Here is an 18,051-nt window from a genome sequence, read left to right on the forward strand (position 1 = left end):
GGGGAGATGGGGCAGGGGGGGGAGAAAGCTGTGACAGCAATGGGCCGTGGCGGGGGGGGGGGGGGGAGGAAGGAAGGAAATAGCCAGGCAGGGAGAACTAGAGGTGCAGATGCTTTGCACCCGACCCAGCTAGTTTCTATGAATCTGTATTCTTTTAAAACGTAAGCTGTGAGGTTTGGCTGCCTGTGAGAACTGCCAGGATCCACGCAGATCCCGGTAGTGGTGTGGTGCTAAACCCAGCACAGAAGCCTGGCACATAGGCAAGATTAAGGGCACAAACATGACCTTAACCTCGGCTCTGGGATCGTGTGTCAGCTCGAGCTGATTGCACAGATGAGTGCCTAGAGCCCCAGTGCACTCTGCTTGCCAAGCCTCTTTAATATCTGACTTATGGTTTCCATAACGATGCTGGCAAACAGAATGTCTTGTGCCATGTCTGCGGGATACCCAGAGGCCGGGACAACAAGTCCTGGCTTCAGAGTGATCCGCCCTGCTCCGTGCTGCAACGGACAGGGCTGATCATGTGGGAGCATGGAGCATGCTCCCACATGATCAACAAATGATCATCAGGGGGGAAGGCAAGGTTTGGGAAGCCTTCCGCCTGCCTGCCTGGTCGTGTGAACGGCCCCTGTATTTTTATGCATCAACTGATTTTAATACTGAAGCCATATTATAGACACAGCAGCAACCACCTTTATTTTTACACTCTGTTATGTGTCAGGTGTCTATTCATCAGTAGGACAGATGGTAGTTCCCAGTAGTAGCTGAAAATAAACAGGCTAGCTTTCAAGTAGCATCATGCGTACTCCAATAAAACAGAATAAAAACATTTAGACCTGTATGTTTGATCTGTGTGTTTGATCTGTGCAAGCTGCTTTCTCCTCTATTTTCCGTTTCCCCCTCTATTGTTTACAACAGGCATGATTAGAATGGAGTGGAGCAGGGCGCTCTAGGTTCTGAAAGGCACATGTCTGTTTCTTCAGCTCATTGGCTTCCACACTGTCCACGATACATTTTGATTCTTATGGGCAAGCCTCTTCAATATCTGACTCATGGTTTCCGTAATGGTGCTGGCAAACAGAATGTCTTGTGCCATGTCTGATTTCATCTTCTCTTTGAAACCTTCCAACTCTGGATGTCAGTCCTAGGGGGAGGCGTAATTACTGTTCCTTCCCCTGCCATCATCTCAAAAGCAGATAAAGAGGCAATGACTCGTAAATATGTGAGGTGCTTTCACTACAGCCCTCCTTAGAGGAAGAAGCCAACACTGTGCTAATTACATTGTTCCCTGCTTGACTGTATAGTGCTGAATGGGGGAGTAACAGTGCTATCATTAGTCATTCTGGGCGAGGAAGTGAGAGTAACCAAGTGACCATAAAAGCTACATCAAGAAATAGTGGTAGATGGTTATCTCTATAGCAACCATGTAGTCCAAACAACAATTCTGTGATAACATTAAAAGCAGGGTTGCACAACTTTGGCCCTCCAGCTGTTTTTGGACTACAGCTCCCATCATCCCCAGCCACAGTAACCAAAATGGTTAGGGATGATGGGAGTTGCAGTCTAACATCCGGGAACTTCCCAGTGCTAAGCCCACTGGTTGCCTTGTACTCGGAACTTAGTAGATCTTCTCACGATCTCAGTAGTAGGAGCTGTACTCATGATTGGTAAGAAGAGCTCTGGGGTGGTCTGCAGGGAAGGTGGGTTTAACTTACCTTCCCTGTAGATGATCTCCGTTCCTTCCCTGGGCGGGCAGATTGCCCACCCAAACGATCAGCAGCTCGCCTGGCAGCTCCGGGGGCCGGGGGGCCACCCCATGCGCAGAGCTCCATTATTGGGATCCTGCTCCCCACCGAGTGTGCCAGCCACGGCTGCTGAAAACAGCTGTGGCTGACACACAATTGAAAAAAACGAAGTTAAGGGAATGCTCGCTCCCTTAACCTCATTTTAGAGGGAGGCTACTTAGATGGGTTTGCCACCATGTAGCCACCGGGATTGGGCCCATTTCCGGCAGTTCACACACACTTGCAAAACTGGGCTGGGCTCCCTTAGCCCGGTTTTGCACATGTCTGTGAACAGCCTCACTGTGTCTCAGATTTGATGTTGGTTCAAAGAGATACAGGGTCAAAAGCCAAAGAGGAGGGAAAGGCTAAACCAACTATTAAAATCTGAAACTCTGCAAATAAAAATATTCTACACTTTACTTTGAATAACAGCCTAATTAGAAATCTGTGAATCTACTTCACTACTCATGTTTTAGTATATGAAGAGCAGGGGTCTCCATTAAAATATTCCTCAAGTTTTGAAAAGGCAGAAATAATTGAGGAAAATAGCATAAGGAAGCACAAAGCTAAATCCAACCACTGTATCTTTTACCACATTACTATTCCCATGAACGGTTGTCTGCCTTCAACAGCTGAATAGCAGGCAACAATTCAACAGGTCAAGCCTTTACCAATTTTGCTTTTCCATGCTGGGAAAGGTCGCACCTCTGACACGTTGAATTTCTGTCAGTCTGTGACACAATTGTTCAAGACAGAAGTCCTGATGAGGAAAATATGGTAACTATACTACTTGCATGCATGTATTATTTACATTCCACTTTCCTTTCATTATGGAATGCTTCCACAATTGGACTCTGGGGTCTCCTAGATGGCCTCTAATACAGGCACTGACCAGCCCCAGACCTCAGCGAAAGTTATTTTAAAATACACTTCAGGAAATGACTGGATATGATATACCATTGATTTACATGCTGCTTTGGTTTTTATTTTAAGTTGTTTAGGAGATTGAAGCTGCAATTCTATGCACTCCTGGGAGTATACATTGAGTACTCATTAATGGCGCCAGGTTATCTTGGAGGAAGGTACTGAGTGGAGTGCCACAAGGTCCTGTGCTGGCCAACATTTTCATAAATGACTTGGAAGAGCTAGAAAAGAGGCTGCTTATCAAATTTGCCAATGACATGAAGCTGGGGTGGGGCAGGGAATAATAGTGAACACTTTAGAAGACAGAATCAAGATCCTCTAAGGGGAATATCTTACAGTGCTCACACATGTAGTCTCCCATTCAAATGCAAACCAGGGCAGACCCTGCCCAACAAAGGGGACAATTCATGCTTGTTAACAATAGACCAGAAACCATCGGAAAGATAATGTGAGGACGGATGTACAGGATTTGGTATACAAGAGTGTGGTGGATGGCAAACTGCCAGGCCCCCCACAAGGCTGAGGGCCCTAACATACTAATCACACAGGAACAAGACCCCAATACTTGGTTTGCCCAGGGCTAGCTCTCTGTGGCCCATGGAACCTTGATCTGCATGTGATGTTGAGCGTTGTACCGGAGGACGGGGCTAGGTCCCCCACCCCCGTCCCGTGTCTAGGACAACGACTGTGTATTTGGTTTTTTAAAAAAAAGTATTTCTAAAGTATAGATTAAAAGCAAGGCTGCTGCTTGCTTTTCTGTCCCTTCAGCTCAAGCTCTGAGGATGAATCCTTGCGTTGGGGGGAAATGGCTTGGTTTGTGGCGGGGAATAAAAGTTCGGGGTGAAGCGTTGAGGGACAGCGCGAGCCAGGTGAGGCGGGCGAAGGCGAGGCAGCCAGTGCCGGCCAAGAGGCTCCTGGGCTTGTGTGAGCAGGGCGTGGCGCGTGGGACTTTGGCGCCACCTCCCTCTCCGGCTGCTCTGGGGAGCGGACCAGCCCCCCTCCCTGGACAGAGGGAGGTGTCGCTCCTCCTCCGCCGCCGCCGCTGCCGCTGGAGGAGTTCTTGTTGCTAGAGCGAGAAAGAAGACGAGGGAACAAGCTTCGTGGAGCATGCCTGCCGCCGCGCCGCCGCCGCCTCTGCACCCGCCAGCGGGGCCGGGGGGCTCCTGTGGTTGTCCCTACCCCCACCACCCCGGTGAGTGCCCCCCTTGCGCTGCGAAAACTTCCTGCACCCCAGGATGGACCCGAGCCCCCTTCCCTCCCGTCCTGATCCCCGCAGGAGAGCTGACCCCCTGCCGCCGCTGGTGCCCCGAGTGACCCTTTCCCTCTTCCCCCCTCCCACGCCGCGCCTTCAACCTTTGCTGCGTGGATTTTGCTTTTGCTTTTGCCCTGTGGATTTTAGCCGTTCTCCGAAGTTCTGTCTTGTCTGTGCTCGTTACTGCTTGTATAGGAGATGAAAACGTGCCGGGGGAAAACGTGCTGGAGTAAATCCCCGTCCGCCTACATGGGATGTATGTACGTATGTGCAGCCCCTTCCCTCCTCCTCCTCCTGTTTGCTCGCGCAAGACTCTTTTTGCGTCATGATTGTATAGGTCTCTTTATATAAAATAAATGACTAGACCCTGGGCGAGTTTGCCTCTGGCAGAGTTTCAACGGGAACTTAAAAAGAGGGAGGGTTGGCAAATGCCATTGCATTTCACGAGTTGTTGGACGGCTGGACAGGTGGGTGGGAAGAATGCAACTAGGATTTGCAATGAAAAAGACTAAGCGGGAGTCTGGGCTCTCTTGCCTTCTGAGACCCTCCTTGAGAGGACCTTTCCAGCTTTTCAAAAACCAAAATACAACTAGTGACTTTTATCCATCTCGGACAACCTTCTCACTACACCTTTTCTTCAGGGGTCACCATTACATAATGAATAGAGAAGAGAGCTGACTGACATTTCCCATCTTAGTTCAGTGCTCAGGAAGAATCCATTGTAATGCAAAACTTCATAGGGAATTTGGCACTAAAATAACTCCACAAATGCTTCAGAAATAGGCTCTGATTTTGTGAGATGGACGGGCAAATGTAGTTGCTGCTATGTTGCCAACGAAACGCCTGCCTTTACTTCCAGTCCAGTGATTTTGGATTGGAGAATGTGTGTATGTGTTTCGCTCACGTCCCCTTCCAGTTCTGGGATTGCTAATATATTTATTTTACTTAAAAGATTTATACCCCGCCCCTCCAGTACACTACCGCTCCAGGAGACTTACAACATTAATAGAAACAATGTAAAAGAAAAGATTAATAAAGTTAAACAAAGTTAAAAGACCAGGCTACATTTAAAATTATATTTTAAAAATTAATTCAAATTAAAAGTTATCAATAAAAAGCTAAAAACTGAAGACTATAATATATAGTCCTATATAATATATAATGCTAATATAGTGGGATGCTAGGAGCAAAAGACTCTTTGCAGCTCTGCTTCACTCATGAGAGCAATTTGAGCCATCTCCCTCACCACTTCTTGCTGGTGGTGTGTTGTGTTACAGGTGGCCAAAACTGTAGGGCAGTCAAGGGTAGACTCTTTGCTGGGATTCTTGCAAAAGAGTGCCAGAATAGGTGGGACATTGATCTAGTGCAGCCAAGTTACTTTGAATCTTTTAAAGTGGGAGTGCATACTTTTACTGAACACAGGTAAGTTCTGCTTTAAGGATTCAGGGGATTCTGAGTGCATTTTTGCTTTGTAAAATTAAAACACCTTGGTGGGCCATGGGGATTAGAGGTGTTTGTTGTGTGTTGTTTTGTTTTAAATAGTAGCTCATGCAAGTCTGAAGTCAGCCTTCCCCTGGCACAGGTAACCTTGGTTTCTAACACTGATTTTCTTTCTGCGCTGTAGGTACAGGAAGCATCTGCCCTTTAACACAAGAGTTCCCAGCCTTGGGGCCCTAGATGTTGTTGGACTACAACTCCCATCATCCCCAGGCACAACAGTCTCAGCCATTGTGGTTGGGGGTATTGGGAGGTGTAGTAAACACAGCACAGTCCCTGGGAACCCCTGTCTTAGTACAAAATGTCTCAAGCTCTTCTAAAGTTGCTGCACCCCACTGTTGTGTGGGAAGATTTTGGTATATAGCAGATGCCAGTTATTGCTTGTTACTGCATGTGAGGATTGTGGATGGCATACTAGTCTAACACTAGTGTTTTATTAGAAGAGGATATGCCTGAAAGGAAAGGTTGTGCCGTCAAGTCGGTGTCGACCCCTGGACCACAGATCCCTGTGGTTTTCTTTGGTAGAATACAGGAGGGGTTTACCATTGCCATCTCCTGTGTAGTATGAGATGATGCCTTTCAGCACGTTCCTATATCGCTGCTGCTCGGTATAGTAGCAGCGGGGATTCGAACCGGCAACCTTCTGCTTGTTAATCAAGCATTTCCCCGCTGCGCCGAGGACTATTCTGGGAAACACACCAGTGGGGATACGAACCACCAGCCACCTGCTCTCTAGGCAGGTTACTTCCCCGCTGCACCATTAGGTGATCCCCTCTGAAAACGAGGCACTGGGAAACGTCATTACAAGGATGTTTAGCATTTATTTATTTGATTGATTGATTGATTTCTATACCGCCTTTACAAAAATGGCTCAGGGTGGTTTACACCGAGAAATAATAAAAAAAATAAGATGGCTCCCTGTCCCCAAAGGGCTCACAATCTAAAAAGAAACATAAGATAGACACCAGCAACAGTCACTGGAGGTACTGTGCTGGGGTGGATAGGGCCAGGTACTCTCCCCTGCTAAATGAAGATAATCACCACATCAAAAGGTGCCTCTTTGCCAAGTTAGCAGGGGTTGTATAGCACGTTCTACTTCAGCGTGATTCATGTATATTATTTGGATGTATCCCATACAACAACCCTGTTAAGCAAGTAAGTACTATCCCCATATTGCAACTGGGAAGCTGAGGGTATGAGGGAGTGGCTTGCCTAAGGTCACTCAGTGAATTACTGGCAGAGGTAATGTTTGAACCAAGGGGGCTTTAGCTCAGTCTGGAGCAGAGTGATCTTTCCTTTTCCTGTTTATGGATGAAATGATGGGACACTTGCTCCACAAATCCAGTATGGGTCTGTTAGATGACACTCAATCTACCTAGAACTTGGAGGAGACAGCAGGGCAGGGACCCCACCAGCTCCAGTCAAGCTCCTTCAATTTTTCACTTCCTGTGGCAGGTGTTCTTAAACTTAAGTCCCCAGATGTGGAACTACAAGTGCTATCATTTCCAACCACAATGACCAAAGGCCATTGTTTGAGAACCTCTGCCTCACAGTTTGAAAACTATTATCTTAGTGGCAAGACAGCTGGCTGCAAAGTTGGTTATTGTTGGGGATTATGTGTGTGTGAGTGACATCAGGACAGCCCACTCAGGATCTAGCCTCCATCTCTCTGCAGTGGTAGCGGATGTGACCCTCAGTGGCCACTTGTTCAGTGTGGGATGTAGCACGTTGATAGTTCTTCAGCACAGTAGTTAATGTGGGAGATGATACATTTCTCTGACCCTTTTTTGATTACCGCCTCCAGCAAGTTTTTCTGCATTTTGTAAGAGATACAGTGGTTGGGTTTAGCTTTGTGCTTCCTTATGCTATTTTCCTCAATTATTTCTGCCTTTTCAAAACTTGAGGAATATTTTAATGGAGACCCCTGCTCTTCAAATACTAAAACATGAGTAGTGAAGTAGATTCACAGATTTCTAATTAGGCTGTTATTCAAAGTAAAGTGTAGAATATTTTTATTTGCAGAGTTTCAGATTTTAATAGTTGGTTTAGCCTTTCCCTCCTCTTTGGCTTTTGACCCTGTATCTCTTTGAACCAACATCAAATCTGAGACACAGTGAGGCTGTTCACAGACATGTGCAAAACCGGGCTAAGGGAGCCCAGCCCAGTTTTGCAAGTGTGTGTGAACTGCCGGAATTGGGCCCAATCCCGGTGGCTACATGGTGGCAAACCCATCTAAGTAGCCTCCCTCTAAAATGAGGTTAAGGGAGCGAGCATTCCCTTAATTTCGTTTTTTTCAATTGTGTGTCAGCCACGGCTGTTTTCAGCAGCCGTGGCTGGCAAACTCGGTGGGGAGCAGGATCCCAATAATGGAGGTCTGCGGGTGGGGCGGCCCCCCGGCCCCCGGAGCTGCCAGGCGAGCTGCTGATCGTTTGGGTGGGCAATCTGCCCGCCCAGGGAAGGAACGGAGATCATCTACAGGGAAGGTAAGTTAAACCCACCTTCCCTGCAGACCACCCCAGAGCTCTTCTTACCAATCATGAGTACAGCTTCTACTACTGAGATCGTGAGAAGATCTCCTACTAAGTTCCGAGTACAAGGCAACCAGTGAGCTTAGCACCAGGAAGTTCCCACCAAGACAGGCTTTGAAGCACAGGTGCTAGGCTTCAGTAAAACACAGTTTAAAAAGTGGGTTAGCTTTGTTGTCATGGTACTTCAGCCTGTATATCTCAATAACTTGTGATTTTAGATATTTTAAAGAACTTTAAAGCATTTCTTAACTTATTGCAGAAGGAAAAAATGATTCTTTATTCATTGAGGTCATCAAAAATTGTGTTCTACCCAAGTTTGGGAGCTATGTGTGCTCCCAATTTTTGGTTGTGCGGAAGCAAGGTAAGAGGAAAACTTGGGTAGCTTTTCCTTCAACCTTGCTTCCTCACAGTCACTTCTACCCAGGTTTTCCTTCTACCTTGCTTTCACACAACCAAAAATTGGGAGCACACACAGCAGCCAAACCTAGACAGAACAAAGTTTCTGACTGTGTGGATGACCTCATTGTCTTGAAAGAACAGGGCCATCTATCTCATCTCTTGACAAGTTCTGGTAAGACTCATCTGCCCCCTTTCCTTTCACTATAATCTTAATTGATAATTACCATCTTTACAAGTTAGCCCACTTGCACCTCAAATATTCATGTGTCCGCCATCTTGAGTCAGGGTAGATGACATCATCACAAACTACGCCCTTGAACCGTCCTGATGTGTCCCTGTAGCTCTAGCAAATTTGCTTCAGATTGGTTTGGCAGTTCACAAGTTAGCCATTGTTTACACATTTGAATGTTTACAGAGTTACAGATGTTTACACATTTGAATGTTTTCATATCCACCATCTTGAATTGGGGTGACATCTTCACAAACTATGCCATTGAGGTGTCCCTATGTGTCCCTACAACTGTACCCAATTTGGTTCATAGTGGTCCAGGCATTGCGAAGTTGATAGGATGCGCACACGCACACACAGAATGCCAGGTGATCTCATAAGCTTACTTTCCTTAAGGAAAGTAGGCTAAGAAAGAAAGAGAAAAAAGAAAGAAGGAAGAAAATGTAGGCAGGGAGTTTGCATTTTGCAGGAACCTGCAATAGAGAAAGAAAACCAAACAAATGCTTAAATAACTGTTTTGTTTTGTTTTTAGGTATGGGGGAATAAAATATACTGTATCTACATGTAGTTATGTAGTAGCCTGGGCTTCTCACACCACTTATTTAAATCTTCCTGCATGCCAGCTGAGAAGTGGGGAGAGTGGCTATTTAAACTGTATACCAATATAGTGGGTGGTGGTGTTAGAAAATGTTAGAAAATCATGAATAACCGACCCCACCCCCGCGATAACTAAATTGGTATACAGAGAGGTGACACATGAATGGGTCAAACTGAGGGCCACCTGTATACATCATTTATTGATGTGTTTGCAAAAGGGATGTAAAAGTACAGTTTAAAATGTGTACGATTTCAACTTCAAACATTCATTTTATTGACTAATTACCATATATGGAAATTATATATACTATATATAATGATATATAGTAATATATTACATAGGGTATATGTACCATATATGGTAAATTTGAATCAACGTAAATATGAATCTGAGAAAGATCTGCTTTTCTTGGGTAATTTTGGAATTATTGATCTTATCATTGAGTGTTAAAAATCTGTTGAGAACAACAGAAGTTAAAATATGATGATTATATTCAGAATTTCTTATTAAAATACAAAAAAAATTTTAAACTGTTCATTTAAATTTCCACCATGCATATTCCAGTGCAAAAAATAATGCAACCAGCTAATTTAAATGGCAGGATTGTGTATGTAAAATTTGGTATCTGTAGGCCATTGGGAAGTATGACTTTATTTCGCGCAAACCAACAAAACAAATATACAGTAAAAACAAGCAAACAAGCCCCCACCGCCATAAATGACTTAAAACAGAGATGGATGAAATCAAATTTCAAATGTCAGTAACAGATGATTGAAAAACAAACACATACAGCTTTCAAGATGGCAGTTAAGAATGTTATATCAGAGCTCCAGGGCAGATGACAAGAAAAGAATGATGTACAGATGTTGCAGATGGATGTAACGTAGTTTTGTGTTGTGTGAAGGTCTTGAGTCTATATATCAAAAGTTTTTCTCCTGTCCAGCATCTCACGATCTGAATGTTGCTCAATAGGAAATATTTCCGTATCAGTGAGACTAGGGTTTCCCGAGTTGAATGTCTGGCCACAGGTTGTTCCAATTTCTTTAAGACTAGCTTAACCCGCAGAGAGCATCTGTGAGCTGGTACTTGATTGCTACCCTCACTCCCTGCCACAGCCCCCCTCACCTCAGAAATCACTCCACCCTCACCTGAGCCGCATTCCTGCTCTTCCTCCTCCATCCCGTTGCTTCCATCCCCCTCTGTTGCAGAATGTGAGCTGTCTGCATGGTTTCAGAACACCAGAGAAAGGTTTACTTGTGAGACAAATGCCTAGAGGTCAGTACAGAACTTGCTGACTTGCACACAAACAGGAACAAACAGGAACACCTAGGAGAATAGAAACTCCTAGTTAGCCCAACCAGCCCTGAGGAAGGTACAATGCCTCCTCTGGCTTCACAGCAGAGTATATGCAAACTATACACAGTAAGCTGGCTGCAGCTGTTGCATATCCCAGCACCCTCACCCCTCTTGGTCACTCTTCCATCCCTTTACTCCATCCCCTTCACTCTTCTTGGTTGCGGCTGCAGTTTTGCTCGTGCCTATTAGCCAAGCTGCAGTCCCCTATCCCCAGAGATCTCCCCACTCGAGCCCTGCTCCTGCTTCTCCGCACAGGAGCAGCAGCAGTGGCTGACCGGGCCCTTCCTCACTGCCACTGCTGTGGCCGCTTGTTCCCCTCAGGCCGCTGCCTGGGCACGTCCCTTGCCTGCCTGCCTCCCCCTGCCAATGGCCTCGGTAGCCCCAATCAGCAGTAGTGGTTGACTGGGCCCTTCCTTGCTGCCAATAGGTGCTGCCATGGATGCTCATTCCCCTCAGGCCGCTGACAGGCTCAGGCCCGTCCCTCACTCTTCCTTCTTTCTCTGTTCCCCTCCCTTCTTTTTCTCTCTCTCTCTCTCCTCCACTCACTTTTCCCTCCCTCCCCCCGCTCTCTTTCTCTCTCTTTCTAGAGTTAACAGATCTTGTTCATCTTGTTTCCTCATCTAATTCACACAACGGCATCCTCCTTCTCCTGAAGGGGCTCTTTCCTCCCTCATGACCCCTCTCTTCGCAGACCCCTGCCCATTATCCTTTTATATATATAGATGCCTCTCCTTTACAATCAGGAACATCTTCCGACCAGTAACAGTTGCATTCCAACTTTCCTTAACCATCACAAGCTCCTCCTCCCTATCTGCATACGGAATCCCCACGGCCCTATCACCACAGTGCTATAGGCTCCGCCTTCTATCTGCATATGGAATCCCTACTGCTCAGTCACCATGGTGCTTCTGCTCATGAACTCTTGCGAGAGCTGCCACACATGGGATTAGCCACGGGTACTCCTTATAGAATTAAATATATATAAGATAGATATATAGATGGTTTTATGGTTTCTGAAATGTGTCCTCAGTTCTGTGGATGTTTTGCCCAAGTATTGAATGTGACAGTCTGCACATTTGCATTGTATAACATAAACCACATTGGTGGAAATACAAGCTAGGTCTGATGTGATAAGACACACTTGGTAATGGTACTGCTAAAGATGATGATAATTCTTAGAAAAGTACAAGTAATGGATTGACAGTGATGTGATTCAAGATTGCCGATTGGTGGTTTTAAGAGAGCTCTCATTAATAGCCCGTGTAGATTAGGTGGTTGGTGGAAAGCAATACATGGAGGCTTGCTGATAGCTTTTTTCACATGTTCAGAATTTGCCATCGGGGGTATCTTTATACACACACACACACACACCACAAATAGATGTCTGAGTGATAAGAATCAAAGTGAAGAGGGATGGTATTAGTGTAGTGAGTGACTTTATACAAGATTCTTTGACTGCCATTAAATATTCTAGCTTCATTGAAGTACTGCAAATTATTGTTTTTATTTTATTTTGCTTTGGGTTCAGAGTTATGAGTTAAAGAGATAAGATTAAGTGGAAAGCTGTTGCCTGCATCTTAGATTATGGGACTTTCTGCACCTTTCTTAGCACTGACCAAGTTGTCTACTTCCATTTCATCCTGTATAAGGGTTTTATATTTCTTATCTCTTGTCTGGCTCAGATAGAGCCGAAAATGAAAAGACATCAAAATACCTTGCTGCTGCTATTAAAACAAGATCCCAAGTGGTTAACAAATAGTGCATTAATGATTTTAAAGACCTAACTTACTTTTGGATGTTAAATTTTATCAGGGATCTACAAATATAGGCTCAGCTTACTAGCCAGCCATTATTTGTGGTCTCCCTCTCTTACCTCTGATCTTTTTCTGACACAGGCAGAAAGCTTAGAAGCGAGTCTTCTGCTATTTGCACTGAGATATAGAAATGGTAAAAAAAAAAAAAGGGGGGGGGAGCTCTCTTCTACTGCTCAGAAAGGATTCCTGGTGTTTCTAACCTTCTTAAAAATGGCAGTGAAAATGTGACCTCTGGGGAGGAGATTTATGTGGATGTCCTGCTGGGTGTCCTGCTTGCCAGAAGACTGGGGGCACTCGCCACTGGTGAGCTGGCAAGTGGATTTGTAGATGCCTGAGTTTTCTCTTGGAGTTCTGTTATTTTATGAAATAAAGGAGGAGCTTTATGTTTAAAATACTGGAGATTCTATTATGCAATTTTAATATATTATATATTATGAAATGTATGTTCATCAATACTGTAACATCTATACATTTTCATATTTTTGTATGTTATGAAATATAGGAGGAGTTTTACATTAATTAATGTTGTTTAAATACCAATCAGGATATTTTACCATATAATTTTAACTTTTTGTAACTCTTCTGTGTTGCCTTGGTTGTGGAAAGGTCTATGGACCAATTAAACACAGATTGAGTGATTGAAATATTTAGTTGTGGGCCAATGGAAACTTATTTGTAAGTTTGTGTCAACATTTGTGTCAACATTTAGGCAACAGGATGTAAGTCTTGCCAGGGACATGATGCACTTGTACCATGATGTTTGTGCAGTTCTGTCTCATGGGCTGAAAAGTAGTTAAGATCTGGAGAAGGTTGTCAAAATGTCAGTTAAGATCTTTAGCACACTCCTAAGCACATGCATTCAGAAGTAAGTTCAGTTGACTTAATAGGACTTACATCTGAGTAAACATGTTTAGGATGCTGCCTAAAGACACTTAGTTAATTGCTCAGGTGATTGGAAAGATTCTGCCATTTAGAATCTGAGCATCAGAGAAGCTCACTTGGAACATAACCTTTTACATTTTATATGTATGGTATTTTAGGCCTTTCTTTCCTTGTGAAAGTGCTGTGCCCTCTGGTTAAATTGGATGTTCCATCAAGATGAAAGTTCCTGGAATTCACAGCCCATAGTGTTATAAATCATGTTTGCTCATGAGCAATATTAAAAGAGCTTAAGTGTCGTGTCATGAACACTGAAAACTATATATTTAGCTGAATTAGGAGCTGGAGCAACCAGAATGTCATATAGACTATCTTTTACTGCTGGGTATGATTTTCATGAATTAACATCCACAGCAGGCACTAACGTCCATGCTGATTAAACCACTGCTTTTCTTTGTAGCGTTCCTCAGTGCAAGAGTGAACAAGCTGGGCCAAGTTATAGACAACTACCCACAACAACTACCCACTTAAAATTTTTTAGATCCATATCGTCTGTTATTTGAATCACTCCTGTTCTACCTCATAATTTCACATTATAACTCAGTTTATACATAATGCCAAACAATTGCTTGGGGTTACGTGAGCAAGCTGTAAGCTGTGTTTCCATGTTGCCTCCTCACTTAAAAGATGCCAGTTCTCTTGCTTGCTTCCTGGTTTGTGGCAAATCATAATTGGCTCTTATATCTAAACTGGCAAACTGTGGTTTGAGCTTGCCTTCCAAACCAGTATCGGAAACCTCCCAAGGCTCAGTCATATAATGCCAAGCCATGCAAACTAAGCCTCTGGCTAACAAATCTCAAATCTGAATTGATTTGATATAGAAGACATTGAAAACATGCAAGTGTATAATAGCTAGAAATGTAGGCAGGATCCAAAGTGCTGCAATAGGTGCTTCCATATGTACAGTGGGGCAGCAGAGTGCCCTGGTCTGACTGCAGCCCTACCTTAGGCTTCCAAAATGTGTGAGGCCTTTGACAGCAGTCCCCAACATGGCACAAGGCAACAGACAGAACTAGAAGTTAGGAACATAGGAAGCTGCCATATTCTGAGTCAGACCATTGGTCTATCTAGCTCAGTATTGTCTTCGCAGACTGGCAGCTGCTTCTCCAAGGTTGCAGGCAGGAATCTCTATCAGCCCTGTCTTGGAGATGCTGCCAGGGAGGGAACTTGGAACCTTCTGCTCTTCCCAGAGCGGCTCCATCCCCTAAGGGGAATATCTTACAGTGCTCACACCTCTAGTCTCCCATTCATATGCAACCAGGGCAGACCCTGCTTAGCTAAGGGGACTAGTCATGCTTGCTACCACAAGATCAGCTCTCCTCTTAGACTTAGGGGAAGTCTAACTCCTGTAAGTTCATAGAGAGCTCAGGTATGTTTGTGAAGATGCTTCAGATTTTGGCTATATGTGAATATGGAACCTGAATTCTTAACTATTAGCTTAATTTTTTTAGACAATATTGTATTTTACACTCAACAGCACTTGTGGAAGCTTTTGACATGGTGTATTCATAATGCATTTATTTTTAAAATATCAAATTGTAGGATAAATAATCTGAATTATTTTTAAATGTGTCAGCTTTCATTAGTATTGTGTTTTTAATTCAACCTTCACTGGCTTACATCCAAATTCAAAGTTGTACACAGAGAACACTTCTATGTGCACACAGAGAGGAGGAACAATTTTTGGTGTCTCCCCCCACCTTCCATTCCCTCTGCAGCCACCTGTGCTTCCTGAATATACTGTATGTCCACGAGAATCCCCGGATCCTGACAGTCCTTGCAAGAGGCCACAGAGGGAAGGGAACACAAATGGAAATTGCCTTTCCATGAGTGTGCAGAAACATTCCCCATACACAACTCCTAGTTTGGATGTAGGCATTGTATGGGGAAAAAGAAAAAACCCTCCAGAATATGTTTGTTGCTATCCTGATTTTTTACAAAATTAACTACCTCACCCCTCATTAAACCAGAATGCTTTCTCCCTGGTTCCCTATTATTTGTTACACATGATCATTTTCATTTGGACTTGCTTATTGTCTGACTTAACTGCAGTCCATGAGTATATGCTTTGTGCATTTTTTCCTATGAAGAAATGTTGAACAAATTATTCACAAAACCTGTGACAACAAAGAAACCGAGAAAACAGGTACATTGGTATAAACAATAGAGTCTTGGCCCTCTAATGTCTACTCAAGTGGGAGCCAAGGAGAAATGTTTACAAGTTTTAAAAATTCCGTAGCTCTGATGGTTTCCAAGGAAATAGTTCCTGGCAGCAAGGGGGAAAGGGGTAAGAAAACAGGCAGCATTTTAGCTGATAAATTAAAATGTGTGCACTGTGGTTTTCCTGACACAAATTGAAGAAAATGGGATGATGCTCCCCTCTTTATGTTAATAAGCTAATTAGGATATAGTTCATAATGACTGAACTCATTATGTTAATGACATGTGCAAAGTTGTAGAATGCTTTTGTCTCTCACCTTGCATTCTAGGCATTTTCTCTTTCTCTCTTTTTGATCCCCTCCCTCATGACTTTCTCATTTTGAAGCAGTTTGATTAGCTGCAATCTTAATTACAATTAGTGTTTTGGATACATAATATGGTCTTCAGCTGAATTAGGGCTCAAGCTGGGTTAAGGACAAAGCTGTGGGGCTTGACCCTTGGAGCTCTTTGGGATTTTTCAGGCCTCTTGCTTGAATTTTTTGCTTTCATTTTTTAAAAAAGTCCTTTTCCGTTTTGTTTTTATAAAGTTATAAAGGTAAAAAATGATTCTGGCAGTTTTCTACTCAGTTGCTCATTAAGAGGTAAATCTGCTTTCATCTCTCTGGGTTCTGGTTACTGAGTGCAAAACCTGAGATGATGGTTAGGCACATATCCTGATATAATTAAGTCTTGTTTTGTTTTGTATTCTAAGCTAATTTTTTTGCTGTTTCATAATTATGTAAGATGATGGAACAAACCACAAAAGTTGTAGCTGCAGGCCTGGCTGTTTTGTTTTCTTTTATTGCTTTTGTTGGGAGCTACCACTGTTTTTCACCTTCCCATAATTTTTTTAATTTTTTTTTCTTTTTGCAAGGTTGTTGCATTTTGATTTTACCTACATATTCTTTTCTTTGTACTGGAAAGAACTATGTGGGGAATGACAGTTTGCTCACATTGGAATGAGTAGGAGGGTGTTGAGGCAGACAGAGGGGGTGGGGATATCTGAAGGAAAATAAGTTGTAATAGATAGATTAGTCTGCAGATGGCTTTTTTACATGAGGCACTATCCTGGAATAAGAAGTGCCTTAGCTAGCATCTGATTATGTTTATACGATTAGAGGCTTAAGTGCATTGGAAAGAAAAGGGAAAGCTACATTGGAATAAATAAAAGTATGGTAACTATCTTAGATGTGCAAAGGTGAGCTCAGTAGGTACCTTCAGTGGGCTAACATGGGATTCCCAACCTGTGTAAATAAGAGCTATTGATTCAAGGTTAACAGCCCCTGAAACAATTAGATGCCATGTGAATAAAGCCCAAATGAAAGACACTGCCTTCCTGCTCCTGGGTTATACCTTGTGATTTATATTTTCCCAAGCTATATTCTCTCCTTCGCCAAAGAATCAAATGGTTGCTATAATATGCTGTTTCCCTCAGTATAGGCCTTGACAAATTCTCTTGACTCTAGGAGCCAATAATTCAGGAGCCAGACTGCCCCCTGGTCCATGGTAGTGGTGGGGGACTCACTGCTCACCCCCAACCATATCCTCTGCTCCATAAAGAGGGTAGGCCACCCACCTTGCTTGCTTACTTGACATTCTAGTTACATCCTTCTGGCTCTGGCAGGCGATGGATCAATGTGCCCAGGAAGAGAAGGGAGCAAGCAAGGTGGGAGGGGTGGATTGCTCCCTTCTCTTCCTGGTCACCTCCCTATGGCTCTGGCAGGCAAAAGACTGATGTGACCAGGAGAAGGAAGGAGCAACCCACCCCTGCCTTGCTTGCTCGTTCCTCCTGGTTGCATCGGTCCATTGTCTGGCTCAGAAACAATGCTTAAATTTCCAGGCACCATGATGAGCTTGCGCCTGGGAATTGTTGACCCTGCAGTATAGAATCTTTTTGCTTTCCCCTGCCTTGGCTGTGTTCACACCATCATGGTAATCCTGGTTAAAGCATTAACCAGGATCGCCAAGCCCTGCAGAGCTGACTGAGAGAACCCAGAATCCTGGTCAATCTGCTGTGGTTAATCCACATTTAACTGTGTGGTTTTAAATGCATATCCTGGTTAGCCTTTTCTCTAACGCTAATGAAGCCTTTAGACAAAACATCAAATTTCTGCTGTTATGTGTTTCTTGCTAACTTCTACATGAAGCAAAGGATTGTATTTTTTTAAAAAATCTGTCTGGTGCCACTATAGCAAAATTATGTCATTAAATTTCACTTCCCATTCTTCCTGTTGATGCTCTCTAAATCATTTTGTATCACTTCAGGGGTGGTTTGTATCATCTTGCAAACGTAATTAGCCATAGAATACTGCAGGAAATTGAACAGACAGACTCCTTTAGAACCTGCTCCTGTTTTAAATCAGTAGGAGATTCAAGAATCTGTTGGAGGGGTGAATGCAGGCTGAAGCAGGGAAACATTTCAAAAACAAACCAACAAACCCAGACTTCGCAAAACAGGATGCTTTGTCTCAAGGGCAGACTTGCTGTGTTCTCTTTTACTTGAAAAAGTAGTTAGAATTAATTACAATACAC

The 18,051-nt window shown here is 43.7% G+C and overlaps 1 protein-coding gene across 1 annotated transcript in view; it reads left to right on the forward strand.

Moving 5' to 3' along the window:
* Positions 1–3,516: 3,516 nt before the first annotated feature.
* Positions 3,517–18,051, forward strand: part of DCLK3 (doublecortin like kinase 3) — a 45,503-nt gene continuing 30,968 nt past the window's right edge. Inside the window, exon 1 of the mRNA XM_053265776.1 lies at positions 3,517–3,900. Within this exon, the coding sequence (XP_053121751.1) occupies positions 3,816–3,900 (85 nt within the window). The 5' untranslated portion in view covers positions 3,517–3,815. The remainder of the gene's footprint in view (positions 3,901–18,051) is intronic.

The sequence above is a fragment of the Hemicordylus capensis genome, chromosome 6 (genome assembly GCF_027244095.1).
Source record: "Hemicordylus capensis ecotype Gifberg chromosome 6, rHemCap1.1.pri, whole genome shotgun sequence".
In the NCBI taxonomy this organism is placed as follows: Eukaryota; Metazoa; Chordata; class Lepidosauria; order Squamata; family Cordylidae; genus Hemicordylus; species Hemicordylus capensis.